This window comes from Micromys minutus, assembly GCF_963924665.1.
Source record: "Micromys minutus genome assembly, chromosome: 2".
Taxonomy (NCBI): Eukaryota; Metazoa; Chordata; class Mammalia; order Rodentia; family Muridae; genus Micromys; species Micromys minutus.
Window position 1 is genome coordinate 55,628,920 of NC_137971.1, and position 25,720 is coordinate 55,654,639.

At 48.0% G+C, this 25,720-nt stretch overlaps 1 protein-coding gene across 2 annotated transcripts in view; it reads right to left on the reverse strand.

Moving 5' to 3' along the window:
* Positions 1 to 25,124, reverse strand: part of SHANK2 (SH3 and multiple ankyrin repeat domains 2) — a gene marked incomplete at both ends in the record, with an annotated part of 372,055 nt that extends 346,931 nt beyond the window's left edge. For both annotated transcript variants that reach the window (XM_080911817.1, XM_080911816.1), the window contains 3 exons: positions 1,941 to 2,012; positions 4,187 to 4,390; positions 24,918 to 25,124. In XM_080911817.1, the coding sequence (XP_080767943.1) occupies positions 1,941 to 2,012; positions 4,187 to 4,390; positions 24,918 to 25,124 (483 nt within the window). The remainder of the gene's footprint in view (positions 1 to 1,940; positions 2,013 to 4,186; positions 4,391 to 24,917) is intronic.
* Between the last annotated feature and the right edge of the window lie 596 nt (positions 25,125 to 25,720).

Here is a 25,720-nt window from a genome sequence, read left to right on the forward strand (position 1 = left end):
AAATAACAAAAAAATCATAAAAATAAGAAGAGCCTGAACCATACTTGGCCAGGACATGGCTGAGGTGTCACAGTGTCAAGGACAGTGGCAGTATACCAAAGGGCAGGGGACCAAGGACAGCTGCCAGACACCTCTGGATAACTTAGGCACAAAACTTAAAACAATGTTAGTCAGAGAGGCCATAGAGGCCCCTGTTGCCATTTGTCTGGGTTGTTCATAAGAAGTAGATAATGAGACCTAGAGCTGAAGACAGGACACAGGAAGGGATATAGAGAAATCAAAATGGGCTGAGCTGGGCACTTCCTCATGGGCGGCTAGGTTTCATAATTCCTTGAAGTTATAAAATAGCTCTATCTTGGGGGAGATAAGGCACCAACGGTCTTCCCCAGGTGTAAATCCTACAATCCATGATACCAACCTGCTAGGCAACAGCAGAATAGTCTTGGGAGTAACCAACCACTCCCTGATTGCCTTTGAGGCCCACTCCACAGCAGGGGTGGGGGAACCAAGCCCAGGGCTATAAACTGATTTAAAAAAAAACCAAAACAACAACAACAACAACAACAACAACAAAAAACAAACCACATGGCAGGGAAAGTCACAGGCCCTTGGGGGGAAACACTAAATTGACATGGTGCCAAATTGCTTACTAAATATCTGTTTACTCCCTAAACAATGTGACTCTTGGCCTTAATTAGAGAAACCTCTCTTCCTGGTGTCTGCAGAGCCTCATGGTTGCACAGGCGCTGAGAATGAGCAACTTGTGACTGCTCAGCCTGAGATGACACACTGATACTATTCCCTCTAAGGCTCGGAGAACATCGGGGAAGAAAGGGAGGAAAGACAGCAAGAGCTGGAAGATAGGGAGAAGGGCTGCACAGTGCCATCTCCTGGAAAGACACGACATTGCAGTCTTGAACTCAGCAGCTGTGGATGCCTACACTGGGTCTGCACAAGAAAGGGTCTACCAGCACTCAGATGTGGATGGACAAGGGGCTCTAGCTAACCCTCAGGGCTGAACTCTTTGCTGATACATTCGAGAAAACTGAGAAGTCATTGGCTTCAGTTGTGAATTCACTGGTGAGCCCACCCGGCTCCTGTGGATAGACTCAACTCAATGGTCCTACAGATAGCCCTGGTGGAACGAGAGTGCTAGGAAGTATGGGGGCTGACAGAGATGAGAGGGAGGTAAGAGAGAATTATAGATCTATCAAAATGCATTTGTACCATATGCACCATACAGTATGAAACTGTCAAAGAACTAACAATTAAAAAAAAAATTAACTGAAGGCAAGAACAAAACCCACAGTGACAACCCTGCTCCGTCTGAGAAACAAGGACCTGTGGGTTGTGAAAGCCCCGGGTGCACTCCCCACAACAGGAGAGCCCAGCCGGCCAGCACCAGGCACCTCAGGGTGTCTAAGGAGGGGCAGTGTCCACCCACATGCCTCGGGATTTCTGCCTCCTGCTCCAGGCATGTTCCTGGCTCCCAGGGCCTCACTGGCATGTCGGGTGTGTGACACAGGGACTCGCCATGCCTTCAAAGGGCACAAAGCCCTCTAGCTAGCAACAGAACTCTCTTCTCATTGTACCAGAACTTTCTACCTTTATAGGTTTTGCTCTGATTTGGCGGCAACAGCAACCAGAGATGGTGCTCAGCAGACATCCTTCTCCCTCACCAAATATCCAAATCCCAAGATACCACTCCCGCTGCCTTTTAACCTCCCTCCGGCAACCCCCTGTTCAACCTCCACCAGCCTCCCTGGCCCACCTCGCTGCCTACTATCTGGCTAGGTCTCCAGCAATGCACACAGTGAGGCCTCATCCCACAGGATACACAGGGGGTACTCCCAGGGGAACGAGCCTTCCAGAGACAACCCAAGAGGATTAGAGGTGACCTGATGGGGTGGAGGAAGTATTATCCCCGACACACCCCATACCTTTGTGTGGAGCCTGGCCAGCTGCTTCTCATCCAGGTTGGACTGCTTGTACACACGCTTCTTGTAGCGAAACTGCCATGGAAACAACAAAAAGGTTACAGATGACTAAATGCTAGATTAAGATGCTCAAGCGAAAAGCAATCTGGCCAAGGCTAAGGAACTGCACTCTTAACCTAGACACTGGTGTCTGTACTGCAGAGCCACCCCGTTAAGAGTCCCACCATCTGACAGTCACCAGGACATGGGGAAGGCTCTCAAGTGTGGAAGCCAGTCGTCAGTACAGAGTAAGATGGCCTGACACACCAGAGTTCATGCTCTCATCCTGCTGGCTCACGGTCTGTAGGAATCCACCTGCCCTGAGCTTGTCTGGAGAACACTGTGGATGTCACCTGCCTGTCAGAGCTGCAGGAGCAATCCCATGTACCCCCTGCCCATGGCTCAGAGGCTCCTGTTGGCCCCTCGAACACTGCTGCCTATGGGATTGGAAGTTCGTTGCAGAGTGGAGAAGTGGACTTGGAGTTGGTGGCAACACTACTAGGCAAGCGGTGTCCCAGTGGTCAGCTTTACCACGCACCCTCCTCCTCCCAGGACACTCAGACCTTTGTGTAGCTGACTGTTAAAGAGCTATATGACTGAGATTTTGAGAGGAAACATGAGGTCTTCTATTTGCTGATTGACTCTGAACTGTCACTTTCCCGCCTCAGCCTCAGTTTCCTTATTTGTCTCATAAGAACAACACCCGAAGGCTCCAGAGTGGAATGACCATCCCGAACTAAGTCAGTTTATGCCTCCTTCCTGATATTCTCCTGAGACTGTCACACTCAGGGCAGGAACATGGAGACAAGGGAACATTCCAGGTGGAGGCATAAGCTAGCTCCCCAACTGAAATCTGACCTTGTATCATTCTCTCTTTTTTAGACTTTTTTTAAGTTAGGAAGCTGGCAAGATGGCTCTATAGTTAGGAGCACTGGCTGTTCTGTCAGATGACCTGGGTTCTGTTCCTAGCACCCCCATGTGGTGGCTCACAACCATCTGTAATTCCAGTTGCAGGGGATCTGATGATGTCATCTGGCTTCTGTGGGTGCTTCACATATTTGATGCATACACAAACATGCAGGTTCAACATATATAAAAGTTAATTTTTAAAAAACATTATTTTACACTGGGTAGTGGTGGTACATGCCTTTAACCCCAGCACTTGGAAGGCAAAGGCAGAAGGATCTCTGTAAGTTTGAGGCCAGCCTGATCTACAGAGTAAATTTTGGGACAGTCAAGGCTCCACAGAGAAATTCTGTCTCTCTCTCTCCCTCTCTCTCTCTCTCTCTCTCTCTCTCTCTCTCTCTATATATATATATATATATATATATATATAATTTTGTGTCTACAGGTGTTTTCCCTACATGTATATTGGTGTACCATGTATGTGACTGGTAACTATGGAGGACAGAAGAGTGCATTAGACCCCCTGGAACTGGAGTTACAGATGGTTGTGAGTTACCATGTGGGTGCTAGGAACTGAACTCAGCTTTTCTACAACAGCAATGAGTGCTCTAAACCACAAAGCAATCTCTGTGTGTGTCTACATATATGTGTATGTGTGTATGTGTGTGTATGTATGTGCATGCATATGTGTGTGTGCATGTGAACACGTGTGTGTTTAGATCCTAGAATCGGAACTTGGGTCCTTTGGAAGAACAGCAGATGTTCTTAACCACTTAACTCTCTAGCGCCATCATCAACCCTTGACTATCCGAAGGAGGCAACTGTGTTCTGTTTTTTCTCTGCCCCACACAAGATGATACGTCCACGGGAGGCAAGGTATGCCCATGACTCAGATGGGAACTCTGTTGATTTTAAGTGTCAAAACAAGTCAGTCCTGAAGAACTGAATTTCAGGGACTGCCTGGGGAGTATGTGTCTTCTAAGCTCAGCCTGAAGCTTCCGAATGGAGTTGGAGGATGCCCATGCCCTGCATCCTGCCCCAGCTCACATCCAGATGCCACCGTAAACTCAGCTCTCACTTTGTCTTTAGCTAATCATGCCATTGATCCACATTCCCAAAGCCACCAAGAAAGACCATAGGGGTACCTGTCACACACATGCCTAACAGGGAAGATCCAGACTTTAATTGTAGGGGGGTGGTAATTTTCTAATGGAAAACCAACAGGAGCCTGGCTAAAATGCTGCCCTCGGTTGCGCCCAGGCTGCCCAGCACCAGCCCTCCCACAGTCACACAAGGCTAGTTACCTCCAAGGAAGGCACACCCTGGCCCATAGGCTGTGGGTATTCCCGCAGGAGCCGCTCCTCATCCAGGAACTTGCCGTCACGCCCATTGCTGGCCGGCTGAAACAGCCCATAGTTGAGTACATCCTTCAGACCTTGGTTCAGCGTGCACAGTATCCGCTGCTTGGCCACCCACACGGTGGCGTCTGGGTTAAATCGAATGCACTTCTGCAGGAAGAACAGAGACAGGAGTCAGGATGCCAAAGGTTTCAGAGCCACTAACCTGGGCACAGAATCAAAGGATTCCTGTTCCTTCCATTCCTGTCCCCTCTGCCCCACTGCTACATGTTCAGAACACTGTGGCTCACTGACTACAAAGTAAACTTTACCTCTGTCTCTCAAACAGAAAGGCTGGGGGAAGTAAGAGAGCTTAATCAGGGTTGGGAGTCAATAAAATGCCTGCATGGAACCTGAGCTTGAGCCCCAGAACCAGCACAAAATCCCAGCACTAGGAAGGGACAGGCAATCTGACCGGCCAGCCTAAGGACCCAAACCAAGATAATCATATGTATATATGCGCACCCCAGGGTGCAGGAGTGCACTGTGGTGGGGGATTTCCACTGAGAGTCATAGCTAAATACAGCTGTCCCAAGACATCCCACAGGTTACAGGACAGCCCTCTGGACCCTTGGGTTCTTCATATGCAATGATGACATGTTTTTAAAACTTCCACACATCCTCCCAAGTGCATTTCATATTGGAATATAGCATTGCCATCTATGAAGTTCATGTTTGAGAACTATGTGATTGAGTTAGAAAACAAATCTCTTTTGTCTGAGGCGCTTACAGCTGTCCTGGGACACATGGGTAGATATACTGCATGATTTGCTATTTGTAACACCTAAGAGATCCAGTGTACCCTTGTATAAAAGTCACACTCGTTCCTAATGAAGATAAAATGAGTCTTGTGCATGATTCTCAATCCACTAAGTGGAACTGGTGCCGCAGGTGACTGTGTGACAGTGCTTCTTGAGGTGTCCATGGCTTGCTCTCTGGCAACTTTGATGCCTCGCCTCGGGGGTTCACCATGAAAACCAGAACTGTATTCACTAAAGAGCCGGTGACAAAGCTCTATAGTTAAAAGTGCTTGCCGTGCAAGTGTGAGGATCGGAGTTCAAATCCCTAGAACTCATATAAATGCCAGGTGGGTGTGGCCTGCATCTGTAATTCTAGCCTCAGAAGGCAGGGGCAGTGCATCCAGCAGAGAGAGCTAGCTGATGGCACTAGCCTTAAGAGCAAGCTCTGGGTTTGATTTATAGAGCCTTAAACCTTGCCTCAGCGAATAGGTGAAAGATAGTGAAGGATGATTCTAGACGCCCACTTTGGACATCGTGGAGCTATACGTCCATATGTATATGTACACCACATATACACATGTAAAAAATGGAAGAAAACAAAGCCCAACCTGTACATACCACTTGAAGGGTGAGGGGTTGCAATCACGAGAAACTATTTGAGCAGGGTTGGAAAGCATCAAACCAGTAATTGCAAGAGGTAATTTCTTAAAAAGTTAAACAACCCCAGCAGGCCCTCCATCGCCCACACTCCTAAAGATGCATCATCCCTGCCTCTGAGAACTAGAATAGTGACACTCAGTCATGTTCCCAGGAGCCTGTGGCACTCCTTGGAAGCCAAGGTCAAACCAGGTTTGTGTCTAAGACTTTTCATTTGTCTTGGATTAAAATGGGTTTCTACTGCTCAGCCATAGCAGAGGTGCAAAGATATGTTTTCCTACTGTGAAGACAGCTCAGAAGAGCTGAGGAATTATCGAAAGAGGCTAGAATTACTGCTTCACAGGGGATTCTGTGTGGGCCTGCCTAAAGATACTGAAGGCCCTGCTGCCTTCAAGATCCTGTCCCTGAGCACCAGTAGTCTCTCCTGGCTGAAGAATGGCTCAGCTGCTGTCAACCTGAACACTAGTCTAGCAGTTACAACCCCAGCCAGGGAAGCTGACACCCCACACATGAATGAATGCCCCTATTGGCCCCTCTCAGGTGTCACTGGCTGAGTTCAGGGTGACCCTCTGACCTTCCTGGGTTACAAGACCTGGTGAAACCAGTTGTTCCTTCCAGAGAGGAGGCACATGGGCCCCCCCACCCCCTGTCCACCCAGGGCTAGGTGAGAACTCTCTGTGATCTTGACACAACAAACACACGATCAGAGATATAGCCTCCTGGGGCTGCACATAACCCCGCCACTCCCAGTTCAGGAATCATTGCAGGATTTAGGTTACAGTATACAGATGGGACGCCCCAACTCAGGTTTCTTCACACAGCCCCACTGCAGAGCATTTCAGCAGCCTCTCTCTCTCTCCACAGCTGACAAGAACCTGCCAACTGGCAAGTGCCTAGAGGGGCCCAGGGGTGTATGCTACATCCCAGAGGACTTGTTTGCCATTGTAAGCTACACAAAGACTGGCACTCACTGCCACTTGGTGGGCAGAGCAGTGACGCCCAGTCTGTGCCTCCCTAGTGCAAGAACTAACCCTGAGGAACCAAACGGCAGCTCTGGAAAGCACCAGGGGTGCCACCTGGATCCCCTTCTTGGGAAGGGCTAGAATTCATAGCTCAGGAAGGCCTGGGTCTGCTACCCGCCTGCTGAGCAGACCTACTAAGAGGCCACCGTGTTGATTCCTCAGTAAAGTGGGCCTGACTCCACTTGACAGCCAGAAAGATACAGGTGACCATAAGTAACATATACCCCAGGAAGTCAGAGACATATTTAGGAATATATATTTTTTGCAGGTGTGGTCAATTAAGATAAGGCTGCAGTAGAGAAGGGTGGCTCTGACCCAATACTATGGCACTGCAGAGATGGTAAATGGGGATGTCACAGATGTCACATAGGGTGGAGGCTTCACGAGAATTATTGAGATGATGTTTCTATAGAGCTAAAACATAGAAAAATAAAAAATTCAGAGAGTGGGACAGAGGCTCCACAGGGCATCCTGGGGAATCCCAGCTAGCACTTTGATCTTGGACTTCTCAACTTAGAGGTATGAGGGAGGCGGCATGCCTGGGGGAAGTCACAACAGCCCCGTGAAATAATACATGCCCCTGACCTTTAATCTTGATTGTCAGCTTGACTGAATTTGTAATCACACATCTGGGTATATCAATTGGATAATGGTGAATTATCAGTTAGGAATAAGGGTAACGGTGAGGGGTGGTGGTGGGTGATTATAATTGGTGATGGTCCTTGTGGTGGTCATCATTGAGAATGATTCCCACAGGCTCATGTGTTTGAATGCTTAGGTCCCTGTTTGGGAAGGATTTAGAGGCATGGCCTTGCTGGAGGAAGTATGTCACTGTGGGGCGGGCTCTGAGAGTTAAAAGACTTTCTCTATCTCTAGTTAATTCCCTTTGCTTCTTGCTTGGAATTCAAGATGGGAGCTCTGAGCTTTCAGCATCAGCTGCTATGCCTCCACTCTGCCATCATGGATTTGGATGCCTCAGGAACTGTAAGACTCTTCTGAAAGTTACTTTGTCAGGTCTGGTGTTTTATCAGAGTAATACAAAAGTAAGTAATACACCTTCCCAAACCCACAGAGCTGCAAGTACGAGCTGGGGCTGATCGTGGTGTTCACTGGAATAGGGCACTAATACTGCCATCAGGAGAAGTTCACTGTCAAAGTCAAATCTAAGACAAATAGTGTTGTTATTCGAAGAGCGGTCAGAGCACCACCACCCCAGCCCCAGACATCCTTGACAGCACCCAAATAGCTGCTCTAGTGTTTGATCATGCATTTGAAAGTTTTCTGCAAGATGTGAGCCAGGAACTGAAAATATCCAGGCACAGACAGCAGGAAGACAGCACGCTCTGTGGACGGGTGGAGAGAACACCCGTGCTGGGTCTTCGACTCATCACGGGGCAGGAGCTTCGGAGGCTGCCAGAACAAATCTCCCACACCGTGCTCATTGGCAAGAGCCTGCCAAGCCAATTTGCAAGGGTAAAATTCAGAGGGTCTTGATCTTCATCTAATCCAACTAGAAAAGCCCAGCCTGTGTGTTTTGGTTTCTGACTGGGCATCTGTTTGTTCCCACAGCATCAGAAGGCCCAGATGGAGTCTCAGTGCTGGCTCCCCGAGACCTGTTTCTTTGGCTTGCAGCTGGTGCCTTCTCCATGTCCTCACAGGCTACCCCGTGTCTGACTCCCTACTTCTTTTCAGGGCCCCAGTCATGTGAATCAGAGTCACCCTGTTGGTCTTAATTTACCCTAATCCCCTCTTGAAAGCCCTCCCAGCTCCAAACATTTACATTGTGAGGTCGGGGCTACACCACAAGAACAGAGGAGGTCATGCCTGTCCTATTGCTATTTGTATGTTACATGTATGACTGGATTACCAGGAGCAAATATCTACAACTCACAGAGGGCCACAAGCCCACAGTGAGGGCAGAGGGGCAAGTCTGCATTGACTGCCAGTCCCTGTGGGTATCAGTTGGGGCACACAGCAGTGCTGGGGCCGCATGTCCACCTTTGCTCCTCGTTTCTGAGTCTCAGCACTGTGGATGAAGCCAGCTAGAATGTGCCCATGTCTGTCTGGCGTCTGAGATGACAGACATGACTGCTCCATGAGACTGCAGCGAAGGTGAGGGAGCGTCTAGACAAAGCGAGGAAGAATAGTAAATACTACACTACATAAATATGTCTTTACACTGGGCAGCCCGGACAGGAAGATCAACAACCCCAGGCTGGCACTGCACGTACACGCTAAGATGCCTGCCTTCCTAACCTCTGTTAACCCTGACTGAGACTTAAATCACCCACTTATACCTGAGGAGCCGGAAGAAACCAAAGGAACTCAGGACAAGCACTCAGGCAAGGGGTCCTAAGGTATCTGAGGCCATCTCCAGAGCTGAAAGTTCGGTCCCTGGCATAGTGTACACCACAGCATGCCTGTGGACAGTGCTCTCTCACTGTGTCCCTAACATACTCCTGACCAAGAACTGCATTTCACACTGAAAAACTCTCTGCACTGCCCATCCACATCATCATGGATTTCTTCATGATGCTGTGTATGTGTTCATGTGTGTACAGGCATATTTGTGTGCAGGCACTGGTGCTACATATGTATGTACAATCTCAGGTGTCATTTCTCAGGTGCCATTCACCTTGCTTTTTAAGATCAATTCCTCTCACTGGCCTAGAACTCACTGACTGGGCAATATTAACTGGCCAGTGAGCCCCAGGAATCTACCTGTCATTCCCTACCAAGAGCTGGGATTACAACAGTGTACACAACCATGTACCACTATGCCTGGGTCTTTAATGTGGCAATGGGGATCGAACTCAGATCCTTGAGCTTTCGAGGTAAGCATTTTACCAACTGCCCTGTCTCCCCAGCTGGTACAATGCCTTTGGGAGACCTGTAGTGAACACAGGCTTGGTGGAGGCTGAGGCAAGGTACACCAAGGAGGATTTTTTTTTTTTCTGGATAGCTATCTGTCTGCCCTTCATGCAGTCTGTACCTCTGAAAAACAGCAACCTAAAGTCAACCCATGCTGTGACTGGGTCACAAATGCCACTGTCCAAATGAAATGGGTTTTGTCTTCAGCAAAAGCCCATCAATCATACTGAGACTTGTGAAAGTCAGTGCCCAAATATGGCTAGGGCAACACCTGAAGGCTTTATAGGGAACTGGTGGCCTTGACCTAGAAAGGCAGGCTAACACCGGGATGCTGAAGTCTAAGGGCCAGACTCATGCGTCTAAAGATTTAATGAAGGAGGTCGTGGCTGTGGATTCCCTTTTCCAATTAGAACATTTCCTGCTGCAGAAGCTTAACCACAGCCATCTGATGCAGTGGTGAAGCCTCTGCAATTGCCAAGGCGAGACTGAACTGAGAGGCACTGCTCTGACCCACCAGGGCTCGTGTGCTCCTTGAAGATGAGTTAATTTTCCTCCTTAGTCGCTCTCAGGCAGAGATATCACAAAGTAGTCGGTCAGACCCAGAGCATGGTAGTCAGTGTAAAAGCAATAAACTAAAGTGGAGAGATGGCCCTTTGTTAGTCAAGAGCATTCATGATGCATCCGGCTCCCCTTTGCTGTTCTACAGGTAACAATCAACACCCCTGAACCCAAGGTAGGACACTCCCCAACTTTTACATGTTTCCAGAGCCATACAACTGCCAGGAGCAGCAAGTCCCTCCCAGTCACACAGTGGTGGAGGGAAAGTAACCAAAGATAATCAGGAGGAGGCAGGCAGAACGGGCAGCAACAAATCACAGGCAGGAAGCTGTGGAAAAGGTGGGGTGGGGGCAGGGCAGGCAGGAAGGGATATCATCTACCAGAGATGAGGTAGGGACAACCAAGCTGGGAAGCCGAGGCAGAGGCAAGATGAGAGGACCCCGAAAATCCAATTCTTAGAGAGGCGCTGGGAACCCATTATAGGGAAGGTGTTTCCTTCTGGTCATAAATATGGAATCTACCTCCAGGTAGAGAGAGACATGCTGTTGTTCTTAACAGTTAATCCAGCAGAACCAGCCAGCCAATCAAAGCTCAGTTGCCATAATAAAGAGATGAGAGAAATAATTGTCCTTAGAATAAGATAATGTAACTTTTCCTCCCAGAATCCCCGTTCTCTGTGCTGTTTCTAGGTTCTCTCAGGTCTGCTCGCCTGAGCCCTGACTCAGAAAAAAATGTAATTTTTCTTTTTTCTTCTCTCTGTCTCTTTTTGGACTATGGCCAGAGCCTCAGTGAGCTGTCTCCAGAATCCTTTTTACTCTTTCTCTGAAGCCCTCCTTGCTACCACATACCTGCTTTTCCTACACTTCATACAAAAGCACAAACCGTCTTCCTTTTCTCTGTCTCCCTCCTGGGAGTACTCAGATTTACAGCTTGCCTGCCCTGGGTTTTTCTTATAGCTACAAATAAGATCTAACTTCAGCTTTTTTTCTAAGTCTGTTCTTAAATTCTTTGATTAACATGACTAAGAAACCTATGGGGACCCCCAACCTCCTCAGTCAAATCTGGCAACCCCAAATTTCTGATAACACCCTTAGGTCTCAGGAAGTCCGCATATCCAGGGATGAGCTCAAGCTAGACTATAGACTGGATTTCTGCCTGTTAGATAAAAGACAGTCTTCCTCAGAGATCTGTGAAAGGTATTTTCTGTCCCTTAAAGCAGTCATTTCCCTTGCCTCTGGCAGAAGGGACAGGACTCACCATTGATATGCACCTGTGGTAGCATTATCAAAGCCCATGCTGGCTGCCAGGCTCCTCAGTCCCTATTCACAAGTACTTGTTATACATCTCCAAACCTCCACTCCAGCCCTTCCCACCTTCTCTCCTCTCCTCTAAATCCACTCCAGCTCACAGACTTCTCTCCCCTAGCTACCCCCCCATCCTCCTTATAATGCAGCTACTCCTGGGGCCTCTCGCCTGCTGTCCTCTGGCTTCCTTGATATCACAACCTTCCCATTACTCAACATTCTCTTGCATTCTTGCTAGTCTCTGGTTCCTGTTATCTCTACTGTTCTCTCTTGCTTCCCTGGCCCTGGCCACGTCCAGTTTGCTCTCTTTGCTCTCTGCTCCCGACTCATCCAGGGGCTTCTGGACATTTGCCCTATCTTATTCATACTAAAAACCTTCCCCCTAATGGAGTAGCCATTTCAGCAGTTTTTTGTACCCTTGCATACAAACATAACCACAGCAAAGAAGTCAGAAGACAGCCCGACCCTCAGATTCAATATGAATGGGGGATCATCTTCCTGGTGTTTTATCATGGAACACCAGCAGAAAGGTGCTACTTGCTCTTTGCTGGCTAACATGACCTCTGGGCCTCAGCATTCCACCCCAATGTGGGATTTACTGAGTTTCTATATAGAATTTTGGTAATTCCAGGCCAAGGCTTCCATCCCCAGAAGTTATTTTCTCAAAGAGAATTAAGTGGGAATTAACCAGGAAGCTTAAGCAGAAAAGCAAACCATGCTGGCTGATTATGTCTGGGCTCAGAGATTCCTTTGAGCTAGGTCACCTGATCTTGCATAAAAAACTCCATCTTGATATCTAGCAGAGGAAGGGACAGTGCAGGATCCTAACCCAGAGAAGAGACGTGGCTCAGTCAGTTGTGTTTGTTTGAAAGTGTTAGATATAAATGTCAAGTCCCTCTTCCCCTGTCGCACTCAAGTCATGAGAGGGGAACAGTAACCAGCAGGATGAAGGTCACCTTTCCTTGGTCCCCTGCATGGCTGGATCCAGGGACCTCTGCTCTCTTTCAGACAACTTACACTGCACCAAATTCCTGCTTCCTGATGAAAGCTTTGAAGTAAAACTTCTCAGTTGAAGCACAAAGAAATAGGTTATTATGGTAGCATTGCAGAGAAGATGAGGATGGAAGCTTCCTTTGGTTTTCATGATGAATTAATGAAACCACAAAACAAACAAACAAACCAGACTCCTTGTCCTTGCCTTGCAATCCAGCTGTCCACTGTAAAGCACATTGGGTGGTCACTCAGAGTAGACACAAAATCCTAAGCACAGGCTTCTATACTGCAAAAGCATAGACAGATGCTTGAATGTTTACATGAAGAAGGGGATGAGTGAGTGGGTAGAAGAATGGATGGACTGGGAAATTAGGCTGGATTATTGGGTTGGTGGGTGGATAGGTGTGTGGGTGACAGATCGTAAGGGGAAGGACATGGTGACATAGTCCTATGATCTCAGCACATTGGGGACTTTGGCAGAAGGATCATGAATTTATTGCTAGCCTGGGATGTATATCAAAACTGGTGTGTGTGTGTGTGTGTGTGTGTGTGTGTGTGTGTGAGAGAGAGAGAGAGAGAGAGAGACAGAGACAGAGACAGAGACAGAGACACAGAGAGAGAGATAATAGTTGACTCTGAATTCATGACAGTGTTTGCTTTGTCCCTAAGGGGAAAGGCTTTGAAATGAAGACAACAAAGGCTGACTGTACCAGTGAGGCTTAATCTTATCACTAAAAAGTTGAAGATTGTCTGTGGTCACAGATCTGTGTAATAGACACCCTGGAGCCCATATGATTATTATTCTTGACATTTTTCTTTAAATGAGGAATAAAATACTTCTGAGGCTCTCAGGTATACTCAACCCCCTGGGGCCTGGCTAGATGGATGGGTATCAGTTATGGCCACTGGTTCCTTAAACTCCAAGCCCCTGAATGAGGACCGTTATCAATGTCATCTACTCTCCAGTTGTACTCGTGACTTTCTTCATTGATGCAATAGAAGCAACTCGAGGAAGGGAGAGCTTATTTGGCTAGCAGTGTGAAGGCAGATCCACCATGGCAGGAAGGCTTGGCAGCAGGACTTGCATCTGCAGTCAGGAGGTGAAAGAGGAAGGTGAAAGAGAGTTCATGTTCTTCTCTGTATTTAGTCTCCAGGCTATGAAATGGGGCTGCCCAAATACAGAGCGGCTTTTTCTCACCTCAGTTAAGCTCGCTGGAAACGTCCTCACAGACACTGAGAGGTGTGTCTCCCAGGTGATTCCAAAGCCAGTCAGGTTGGCCATGGAGGTGAAGCATCAAGTCAGTCCTGTTGGGTGGCTTGTTTATTAGAGCAGAAAATATGCCCAGTCAAACTCATAGGCCAGTGATCTTTGGCCAGGCCTTTAGTCCTAGATAAACCTCCTTTGGGTACGCACTGCACAAGTAGAAAAGGCCAGTGAGTAGGGCTGAGTCACTAAGCCTAATGACCTAAAATTGATCGCTGTAACCTAACGGTAGGAGAGAACTAACTCCCACAAGTTGTTCTATGAGCTCCACGAATGTGCCACAGCATGCGTATACACATACAAATAAAAACTTATTTTTAAATTATACAAGGGAAGTCCATTCAGAGAGTGATGGGCAAAGTGAGGTACAGAAGAACCTTTCTACGTAGGAGTTTTCCACTTCTCAGTTAATCAGGGAGACGATCTGTGATGTTTAAAAAGTTAGTGTGGCGGCTCACCCCTCCAATCCTGGCACTAACAAGGCTGAGGTAGGGGAATTGCCGGGAGCTCAAGGGCCAATCTGATCTACATAGAGAGATCCTATCTGAAAAAAAAATTTTAAAACAAGAAACAAACCAGAATCCCAGTGGATTTTCGAGGGTTGGTGTGTGAACAGATGTGAAGTGACAGATGTGTCTCCAATAGGAGAGACAGGACTCTAAAGAGCAGGTCGTCACCTCTCTTTATATATATATATATATATATGATATCCCTGTGGCTCCACTTACCATGTGCAGGACAGGAAGGTCTAGAGAGATCCATGAGAGAACAGTTGGCCATCTGGAGCATGGATTCCTCCAGGGACAAGAGAACCCTGTGACTGAGTGGGCCATGGCCCCCACCTGTGAGTACCCTAAGGTTCACTGAAGCACACACTGTCCATGAGTGAACGGCGCACTCATGAATTATGACAAGTTTCATTTTAAAGAAAGAAAATGGAGGCCGAGGAAATGATTCAGCAGCTAAAGCTCTTGCTATGCTGGCAGGAGAACAAGTGTTCAGATCCCAGAACCCTATAATTCATCCCCAGAGCTAGTGGCTAACAAGCCTAGTCATGTCCTAGGTGAGCTCTGGATTTGATTGAGAGACCCTGCCTCAACTAACAAGGTGGGGGAGATGCAATCAAGGATGAGTCTCTACATTTACCTCCGGCCGCCACACACAAACACACCAACTCACACATTCACATGCAAACGTGCATATACATACATGTATAGCACACACAAAAAACTGTGAAAAAAAGAAAAAAAATGGGGTTTTGGTCCTATTCTCGGAAATATCCATGACATGGGCACTCTACTTCAAACTGATTGGCAGGTCACTGTTAAGGCTGTATAAACTCCTCCCTTCCACCCAGGACTCTCTATAAGAGCCTGTGGCTCTGATCTTATCATTCCTGTTCTTGGCCCTGTCACCGGGAACCTCTGCAGTCCTTCCCCTGCCAGCCCTGTACCTGGCTCCCCTCCCTGACATTTCACCTTCTCCCCAGGAGTCTCCCATCCACCTCTTCTTCCAGCCTTCCTCCTGCCACAGCAGCCAAGGCCATGAGCACAAATTCAGTGAAATCACATGCTCTGAACAGAACTCACTTGGCCACCAAAACCACCTTGCCCTGGCCATGTCTCAGTCCTCCCCTATGACTGCCTCCCTCAGTTATACAGTCTGCACCATGGGTCATGGCTACCCCTGTGGCTTCAACACACAGATGTCATGGCTGGTTATGCTTAGATACACACATCTTCCCAAGAAAAAGTATTACCCAGGGTTCTGCTCAAATGTCCCTTCTTGTCTGACAGGGACGGTTTAAGTGAGCCCATTCCCTCTAGACAAGCTCTGTCTTAGCTGTGGCTGCATTAGCAAAACACACAGGCAAAGAAGGGAGATACAGATCTACATAGAAATGACCAGAACAAGAAAAACAAACATAGAGGGTAGACAATACGTTTGTCAGTCTGGCAGTAGGCATGAGGGATCTTTCTGGGGTGCTGGAGTGTGCCAAACCTGGATAAAGCCAATGGGCACACAGCTTGCTAAATTCACTAGAAACTGTTGACCCGAATGCTTAAAACAGACTCTGAGATCTATTTAAAAAAAAAAAACCTATAAATCAATAAAGCTTCTTTGACTATTTAGGGAGAAGGGCAATCCTTTTTAAAGGTAAACTTGGCTGAGGAAGATGCTCAGAGCTGGGCCAGGTGTGTGGGTACAAAGAGGAGGAAGGGAAGAACAATGTCTCAGGGTGCACCCAGACTCAGCCAGAGGTCTCTGGGTTTGCACAAAGTGCCCAAGAGGAGTGGGATCACACTTGATAGAAGTTTTTATGTTGGGGATGTGGTGATGGTGGGCCTGGGGTTAGAATGGCAAAGGGTGAGCTAGGGATGCCAGATGGGTGGTGTAAGGAGCCAGCTGTCCCTGAGCTTGGGAGAGAAGAAAATGACATGCACAAGAGAGCCAAGTTTCCAGAGAAAGGAATTCTGCAAACAGGAGCCTCTGGCAGGAATCAGAGACTGGGAACGGTGAACTGAGAGCTACAAGGTGTGAGCTAATCACAAGCTTAGATCCAAGGTAGATGGTAGGGGCAAGGCACTGTAGACCTAGCCCCTCCACTGGAGGCTTGTTAATGACTTGGCTAAGATGCTTATTAATCATTAGTCCAAAATTTAGTGATTAGTGCTATAATGCTGTTGGGAACAAGAACGGGTGAACCATATGAAGCCAGCATCCTCTAGGCGGCACATATTAAAAAATCCAGAACAAACCTTCCTGATGTGAAATGAAGGTGCTACCATGCCTAGCCCCCTTCACCAGCCATACCTGTTTTCCAAAAACACAGACAGCATGAGCCATGGAAGAAGTATCACATTCTCTCCTCCCATGGGGCCAAGAACAATGTTCAAACAGATGGTAAAGTCTCTCTCTCTCTCTCTCTCTCTCTCTCTCTCTCTCTCTCTCTCTCTCTCTCTCTCTCTCTCTCTCACTATGGATGGCCACTCTGGTCCTTCCTTTTCAGCTACTGGACAAGAACATGGGTTCAAGTGTCTTCATAGCAAGCTCAGTTCCCCTGGTACTCAAAAGCACAGGAAATTTCATACATGTAAGGCCAGCTGGACAGTTATTTGCCTGTGACCAAAAACACAAGAGGGAGATGACCACACTGTGCCTGGAGCTGCAGTTCAACCTCAATGACAAGTATAACAGTCAAGGATGTTTCTGAGTCAGGAAAATTAGGTAGACCATTCAGAAGCAGGTGATGGATGATTGCTGATGGGGCTGAGGGGATGGGGAGGCAGGAATACTGAGATGGAGAGGAAAGGACTTCTAGGAGTGCCAAATCTAGAGCAGTGGCTTTGGGGAGGTACATGAGTGAGAGAGGGAGAGAGAGAGTCAAACACAGAGAGAGAGGAAGGATGAACTGCAATAAATTGTCTTTAAGGGGGTCAGGGTGGTAGAGGAAAAGCTTTTTGCTAAATGAAATAACCCATAGGAAGATACATCTATGTCATAAATGGAAGTACTAATTAAGGAAAAAGGGGCCAGCCTCGTTTCCCTGCAGCAGCTGCCAGGAGATGAGCCAGGGTGGTGGAGTGGAAGAGATGGGGGCTTAGATTGATTGATGGCTTTAGCTGAGTTCTTGTTGCCAGGCCTGACTGGAGGTTGAAGGGTGGCTGCTGGGAACCCTCAAGAGCACCTCCCCAACTCCACACTGCTCTTCTGTCACCTCCCAGGGACAAATGTGGGTCCAATCATTGCTGCTGCGAAGCTTGGCCAGAACCAGTGCTGTACCCAGTTCTTCATTTACTATTCTCCAAACATATAACAGAAGACCCCACTTGGTACTGATGTGGGCACATGCCAATTTTTAAAAGGCCTCATTGTATGGCCAGTGCCGGTTGTATACCGCAGTCGGAATGATGCAGAAATATGCTTCAATATGCTCCCGGCATCCTTTATCAACCTCTCCCTGTTCTCTAAACCCACCACCCAGCCCCTGCTCAGCCAGGGCTCCCAGGGTGCCTTGTCAGCTCTGCCCAGGGCTTTCCTGGCCCAGGCTCTCTGGAGTTGTGAGCTCAGAAATAGCAGGCAGCAGAAGACCACAGGGTCTCATGGGGCAGTGAAGGACAGCCCCACGGCTTCTTCAGGCACCACCACCCAGGGTGTAGACACTGGGGGCCCCTGGGGAAAGCTGGCTAGCAGCTCCACTCAGCTCCTCCGGGCAGGATTCCAGGAACTGTGTCATGTCCCCAGCTAGACAGAGGATTTAGCCCGCAAGGGACAGAATGCAGGAACAATGTCCGCTCTGTTGCTGACAACTCATACCCGTGGGATTGCCTGTCTCTGCCTCCAGAGGCTTTGTTTGTCTTGAACAAAATGAAATGAAATGGTCTTTAGAAAGTTCCAGAACAGATTACGCTCCTGAGAGGGCCCTTCCGGTTACATAGTGCTATTGCCCTTCTGGTCTTCGGTACTAGGTGATCAGGGCAGCCTTACCCAGCATGCCCAGTAACTCTACTGCAAACAAACAGTTGTAAGACCTATGGGAGAAATGGGCCTGTACCACAGTGAAGGTGATGAGCCAGAAACTGGCCAAAGCAGGCAGGGAACATGAGGCTTGGGCTTGCCAGATGCCAGTGCTGTGGTTGCTCAAGCTATGCCACACTAGGCTTACACTTAGAGTCCTGTGAACATTCCTTAGCCACCTAACCCATGGCTGCTGAGGAACACTATGGTATCTGGGATAACTCAGTGGGTAGGGGCACACATACAGCAAGACCAGACTGTGGTCCCAGGACTATGTGCCACACAAGCTTCTCACCAGCTACCTCTCAAAACTGAATACCCAGCTGCATATGTAAACTAGGCCTGGGTACCTGGCAGTCAGTGGGCATATCATGGGCCTTTTGCTCAGCAGGTTTTCAGCCCTTAGACCATCTTCTCTGTCTCTTGCCAGCTCCCTTCTGATCCCCCATGTTCCTTTTACTAACTGGGATGTTTGCTGCTACACTATTCACAGCAGCTCACATAGATGTCAGATGCTGAACAGAGAAAATACAGTGTATGCATGCAATGGAATCTTAAATAGCCATAAGGAATAAAGTCGTGACATTGCAGGAAAAACGAATGAAAGTGCAGACTGTTTTATTAAGCAAAATAAGCCAGACTCAAAAAGACAAATATTACACGTTTGCTCTCATATGAACAACCTGGATTTAAATGTGTGGTGAGGGGGAAGTTAGAAGGGTACTGTTAGAAGGGAGAAGACTGGCTATTTGGGAGGAGGAAGCAGACCAACAAAGAGGTAGATAGACGGAAGGACAGTGGGAGGAGGTAGAGTAGAGACAGGGAAGGAAAGAGAGGGGAGGTAGAGAGGGGAGGAGGAGGGGGCAGGGAAGGACACTGTGGGAAGGTAGAAGGGGGAAGGGAAAACTGTGAGGGGAGATGGAGGGGAGAAGGCAGGGGGAGGGAGGGGAGAGAGAGGGGGCAGGGAAAATGGAAGGGGAAGGTAGAGGAAGGAGGGAAGGACAATGGAGAGAGGTAGAGGGGACGGGGGACACGGAGGGGGCATCAAAGGACAAGTGGTAGGAGATAGAGGGGGCAGGGAAGGACAGTGGGAAAGAAGATAAGCAAGAACAAGTTTAATTGCATGTATATACAAAACTGTCACAAGCAAATCCACTTCATATGTTATCAAACTTCACTAAAAACCTAGCACAACCTGAGCCTCCCTGGTGACCAAGCTGTATGGTCCTGCCTCTGCCCAGCTGTGCATCACTAAGGTTCTGTTTGAACATCTAAGACTCTGGTCCCCTCCATAGATGTGTTGACCTTCAACAAAGATGCTCACACATACTACCAAGCTCAAGGCTGTTATTAGGACTTCACAGAACACATCCAAGATCTTAATATGGTGTCTGTCATGAGGTCAGCATTCCGGAAACCATTCAACACCTTTTGATATAATTATGGAACACTGAGGTTCCTTCTGTATAGGACACACCCACAGGGATAGGTCTTCTCAGGATCAGCTCAAGCCAAGCCTGCATCCTGCCTGTGTGCAGTGGGCACCACCCATCCTGGGAATAGACCCCAGCATTGGAGAGGCTGTATCTGCTCTTAGCAGCCCAACCCTTACCATCCCCCTCTGCCCTCCCAGCTTTGCTGTTTCTAGATCTGCCACCCTAGCGTGCCCTTACAGCCCTTAGCATGCACACTTATATCAATAGGCAGTTCTAGGAAATAAACTTTAACCAGCTAAAACACTGTAATGGAAGAATGGCTCAAAAGGATGGTGGGTCAAGGGTTTTCTACTTTGGAGGCCAACACTGAGGGAAACAGTCTTTAGGAATCAAGTAAGTCAGACTAAATGTTCTAAAATACAGAAACCAGCCTAGAACATACCCAAGGAGGACTTGGGCACTATATAGGGTCAGAACGAACCCAATCTGATGGCCTGTGAGATGCAGAAGGCTGTGTGGTAGAGAAATTGCCTCCTTCTTCTCCCTGTGGTTCTTTCTCCTCCTTGGGTAGAAGATAAGGTTATGGAGCCAGCTGTTGGGAGACCCTTTAGGCAGGGCTCTTCACTGAGTTATGGGGGCAGAGGGGGTCCATTGATGAAGAGAAACTTAGTCTCTGTTCAGGGGACTTCCCAAGGAAAAGCATTTAAAATAACATTATGAGAAAAAAAAAAAGATACCTGTTCAGCCCTCTAGAAAGGTTCAAAACCCCCCCACCCATAGACAGACAGACTGACAGGAAGACTGATATATCTAACTTCTCAAGAGAGGTAAGAGGGTTCACTCTTGTGCTCTAAGTCCACAGAAGGACAGAGCTGCTGTCACTCAGCTGGAGTTGGCTGGGCAGGGATGGATGGCTTAGGCAACAGTGAAGGCAGAGAAGAGAAAGGTAAGAGAGCTGCTCTGTTCTGCGTGAAAACTCGCTCCACAGAGGAAGGGCTGTCTTGAAAAACTTTATACTCAGGAGGGAAATAATCAGACAACAGAACACATCCCAAACTACAGCTCCAGAGAATACTAGTCAGAAGCAGAGAGTTCAAAGCTATGAAAACAGACTTCTCCAGATCAAAGAATCCTGGGGACAGACGGCTCTAGCCAAATGCTTGATACAAAGACACTGGAAAACAAAACAGAGAAGAACTGAGATGCAGACGTAAAGCAGAAACTCCCCGAGTGACATTAGCTGGTTCCCTTGACATAGACAGGAGCCAAAAGAGAATCATGAGAAACGTCACAGAACACCAGGAAACTACCTAGCAAGGAATGACAGGCAAACTCTCAGGCCACACTTCCAAGAAGGACCAACAATAACCCTTTTCAGGGCTAGAGAGATTGTTCTGTTTGCAGAAAACCTGAATTGAGTTCCCAGCTCCCCAATCTGACAGCTTACAACTGCATGCAAGTCCAGCTCCACGGTTGCCCTTTTCTGACTCCCACAGGCACCTGAGGATGTGCTCACTCCTATGCTTGCATGGGCCATGCATGCTTGATCTTCTTCCCTTCCTCCCTCCCTTTCTCCCTCCTCCACGCCCCCCTCAGACACACAATTCAAAATAAAAATAAATATTAAAAAACAATAAACATTTTGTAGGAGTTAGGAACCAACACATCCCCGAGGTTTGCTCACAGCACCACACAAAACATGCAGGATTGTGTTGGTGGTGCACCTTTAATCCCAGAGCCCAGGAGACAGAAGCAGACGGATCTGAGTTCAAGACCAGTCTGGTTTATAGACCAAGTTCCAGGACAGCCAGGATGATACAGAGAAATCCTCTCTCAAAAATCAATCAATCAATCAATCAAACAAACAAACAAACAAAAACCAGGTTTGTTGGAGAGATGGCTCAGTGGTTAAGAGCACTGACTGCTCTTCCAGGGGTCCTGAGTTCAATTCCCAGCAACAACATGGTGGCTCACAACCATCTATAATGGGATCTGATGCTCTATTCTGGTGTGTCTGAAGAGAGTGACAGTATACTAACATAAAATAAATAAATCTTTTTTAAAAGAACAAAAAACCAAAACAAAACCAGGTATGGCAGTACATTCCTGTAATCCCAGCACTTAGGATTTGGAAGCAGGAGGATCAAGAGTTCAGGGTCATCCTCATCTACTTATCCAATTCGTTGAGGCCAGCCTGGGCTATGTGAGACCATAAACCTTATCTCCCAATATTTAACAATAATAACAAAAACAGTTATAATCTAGTAGCTGAATCAGGAGGAATAATTATGGCCCCAAAGTGTGACAGAGAAGAAAATGCATGTCTGAGCAAAAAGTGATAAAGGAACATTTTAAAATGCAGTCACCCCCTCTCGGTGTCTGTGGGATCCCTGCATAGAAACAAACCCACTTTTTCTTTTTTACAATACCCAAATACTTTCACTTACAGATATGAACAAAGCAGGGGAAAAATCTGAGTTGAGTACACGTACATACATGTGCATGAGCACATACACACTATGATGCAAGTAAGTAAAATTAATTAATTAATAAGATACATGATGCAGTTGACTAGAGGAAGGTTCAACTGTTCCCTAGGAAGACACAACAGCCCATGAGTGTGGCTTCCAGTGCCACTGTCCCGGAGCTCAGCATCCATGACTCAACCTCACCAGGAACTGCGGTATCTTTACAGAGCAGACAGACCACACATGGTGAGGATCAGTAGCATGTTCACAATCATTAGGAGTCTCTGCCTTCAACAGTGAGCGCTGTCTGGTGCAGGGGCAAATAAAACAGGAACCTGGCAAAGAAAAGGCCACTGCAAAGGTCTCTCTGCCCTGTCATATAGGGTCCAGGTGGGAACAGAGGCAGGGTAACTCTAGGGTACTAGGTACAGGCTGGGATGAGCATTAAGTAAGACAAGCAAAGCCTGCATACAGAGTCCTCAGCAAAGGAGGAGGGAAGATGGGTATGAGTTGGGGGTGGAGGGAGGGAAGTCCAAATAGGTATTTGACGCTCACCAAACATCCACAGCTCAGTCTGCAAGTAAGTGACCTCCTTAGGGAAGCTGGGGAAGGCAGGGAAAGGAGATGCTCCCCCAGGTGACCCCTTCCTCCATCACCATCAGGACAGAGACACAGGAGGATGTGGAGGACTCCAGACCCTGGGAAAGGCCTGGCTACCGAGTGAAGGAGCAAGAATCCCCACATGTCTATGTGCATGAGAATCTGCTCCAAGAGCCTGGGAGTTTCATATCTGTAAAGGCAGCTCACTTTAGCAATGTGAATCATTCATCCACAAGTGACCTGGGAAAGGCACAGTCAGAGGGGGAGTGCCTAGCAGGAACCAGAAAATCTAGCCCTTTTCATAGGATTAATAACACTTCCTTGGATACCATCTTTCTTGGAGAAAAAAAAAAAAAAAAGAACGTTCATTGTTTCCTCATTGCCTTTTCCTCCTCTTAAATTCAAAAGAATAATTTCACTGATGTTCATTAATGAATAGTATGTGCAAGTAAGTGTATGTGTGTCTGATCTGCACCCACACATTCCTTTCCAGACCTTGCCTTCAAGAGCTGGGTAATGGGAGCTTAGAGAGATGCTACCCCACCTCACCTGCCTCATCCTTTCATCTCCCCCACCCTTTATCCCTGCCACCTCCCTCACCCCATCACCCACTATTTCTATCCTTCACCTCATCTCTCAACCACCCCATTACCCCTGTATCCCATCCCCAAGACCCCATTTCCGTCTGCCTCACTTGATTACCTCACCACCCAGTCCCTCACCTCTCTCATCTCACCACCTGATTACCACACTCACCTCCCACCCTGTCACCCCACTACCCTACTCTACCTCCTTCATCCTGTCGCAGAGCACATTCCCCATCACTTCTGGCCTGTCATTAACTGACACCATCTCTTGTCACAGACATCAGAGGTGGAGCAGATTCTCAAAAGGCCCTGCCATGACCCTGTGCAATGCCCCAGAGAAGCCAGAGCCTGATACCCAACACCCACAATGCAACAACAATTCACAACCTGCCCCTCCTGGGGACTGAAGAGCTCAGGCTTATCTCTGCTTTGAGCTCCCAGTTTCATCAGAAAAGCCCCCAAGGAGTTAAAGAACAGGGAAGAAGAAAAGCTAAGAGAAATGACAGAACACTATCCCAGGAACCTCCTGGGAAATGACACCTGCACATAGCAACCATGGCCATCTATCACATGGCCTCCCTTTGCTCCCCAACCCAAATACCAAAAGCCAACATCCAGGGGGGGAGCCTGTCTGAAAGGTCAGAGCAGGGTGATCAGCATAGGCAAAATGTGGCTTGGGGACTTTGGAGACATCCCAGGAAGTGATGCCAAGTCCAGGGTTCAGAAACACCCAGATAGTGACCAGAGCCACATGGGAGACTGAGGTACACTCAAACCAGAACCCCTTCCTCCAGGAGCGGGTGAAAACAGGCTACTACTTTATCTGTGAACAAATAAGGCGGGGCACAGTGGGTTGTCTTCCCTGCTTAGGTATCACAGACACTGCTGGCTGATGTGTTCACCACTGAACTTCATCTATAAGACCAGTAAAGGCTCCCCTGGGTCCTTCGCTCTGAGTCCTAAGGTTTGGAGGCCTGACCTAGCAGAAGGTGCTTACTATGGCCTGGACATGGGATGGGTATCTCTCTAGGGTTCTAGGCTTCAAATCTAATCTCTATCGTGATGTATGAAATGGGTGGAAACTAAATTCAACAATGGAGTTTGGAGGCGGAGCTTTGGGCAGCAATTACAATTAGGTGAAGCCAAGTAGGAGAATCCAACTCTCAAATCCTGGTAACTACAGGAGAATAGGGAGAAATATCAGACAGAGGTTTGCACACAACCCTCCACTTTTTGCCTTCGACATCCTGGCTCACCTTGGAACTCTGCCAAGAACAAGGCCACCGCCAAGGATAGATAGCTTGCAACCTTGGCCCTGTAGAACCAATGAGCCTGAATAAACCTCTTTTCTTTATACACTTCCCTGCCACAAGGTTTTATTAAAGCAATGCAGAATGAATGGAGAATGTTCAATGAATATTGCAGGCTGCAACAGGAAGGAAAGAGGGGATGCTGGGGGCAAGAAATGCCAGAGAGCTACATGGGAGCACTGAGTCTGGAGTGCTACCCTGTAGATCCAGGGTGGACCAGAACCACCTACAGCCACAGTCAGTGCTGCTAGACACAGACACCCGATCAGATGTTGGAAGCACACGCTGCTGTACACAGGAGCTAGCTCACCGTCTGCTGCAAATCCTGGATGACCACTCGAATCACGAGAGTGTTACCCTGGAGCTCCTCCATCTTCACCCCTCCTGGTTTCTCTGTGGTGGCTCGGATCGTGTCATAGATGGTCTCTTCTTTGGAGCTGTCTGACTCTGAGCCCACAGAATAGTCAGAGAAACTCTGGGCCATCTCATCCTCACTGGATGTGGGGCTGCGTGGCATGGTGCCTGGATCTCTGTGAAGGAAAGAGAAAGGAGAATAAACTAATGTGAATGTCAGAGAGAAGCCAGGGGTGCATGGAGACTTGTTCCTCAGTCTGCCAATATGACTGCCAATTCACAGCATCCCTGTGCCTGCATGTCAGATCCCTAAAGGTGGAAAGAACTGAACACCCCCACCCCTGCTTCCTTGACCCTGGTCAGAAGCAGCAGGTAGGGCCAGGACCAGGAATATCCCTCACACTGTGGTGAAGCGGCCCTGAAGGAGTCCCAGTGGCAATGCCCTCAACTATGGGAATTTACCGGATGTCCCCAGCGGCAGTCTGAAACTGCCCACAAAGCAGGAAAAGCTACCTTTGGTTTTTCTTTGAGGCCAGAGTGGCAGCAGGAGAGGAAAGAACGCAGGCACAGGGTCAGAAGGCGGCAAGCTCTGCTGTAATAACCCCCTACTTCAAACACAGAGTAGCAAGCAGCAGAGAGTAAAAATAGTACAGAAAGATGAGGAGGGCCCAGAAAGATCATCTCCACGTCTGAGAGCAGAACAGAGATCCAAGTCTTGAGCAAGCTGAAGCCAGGAGAGGCAAGGTTTCCCAAAGGCAG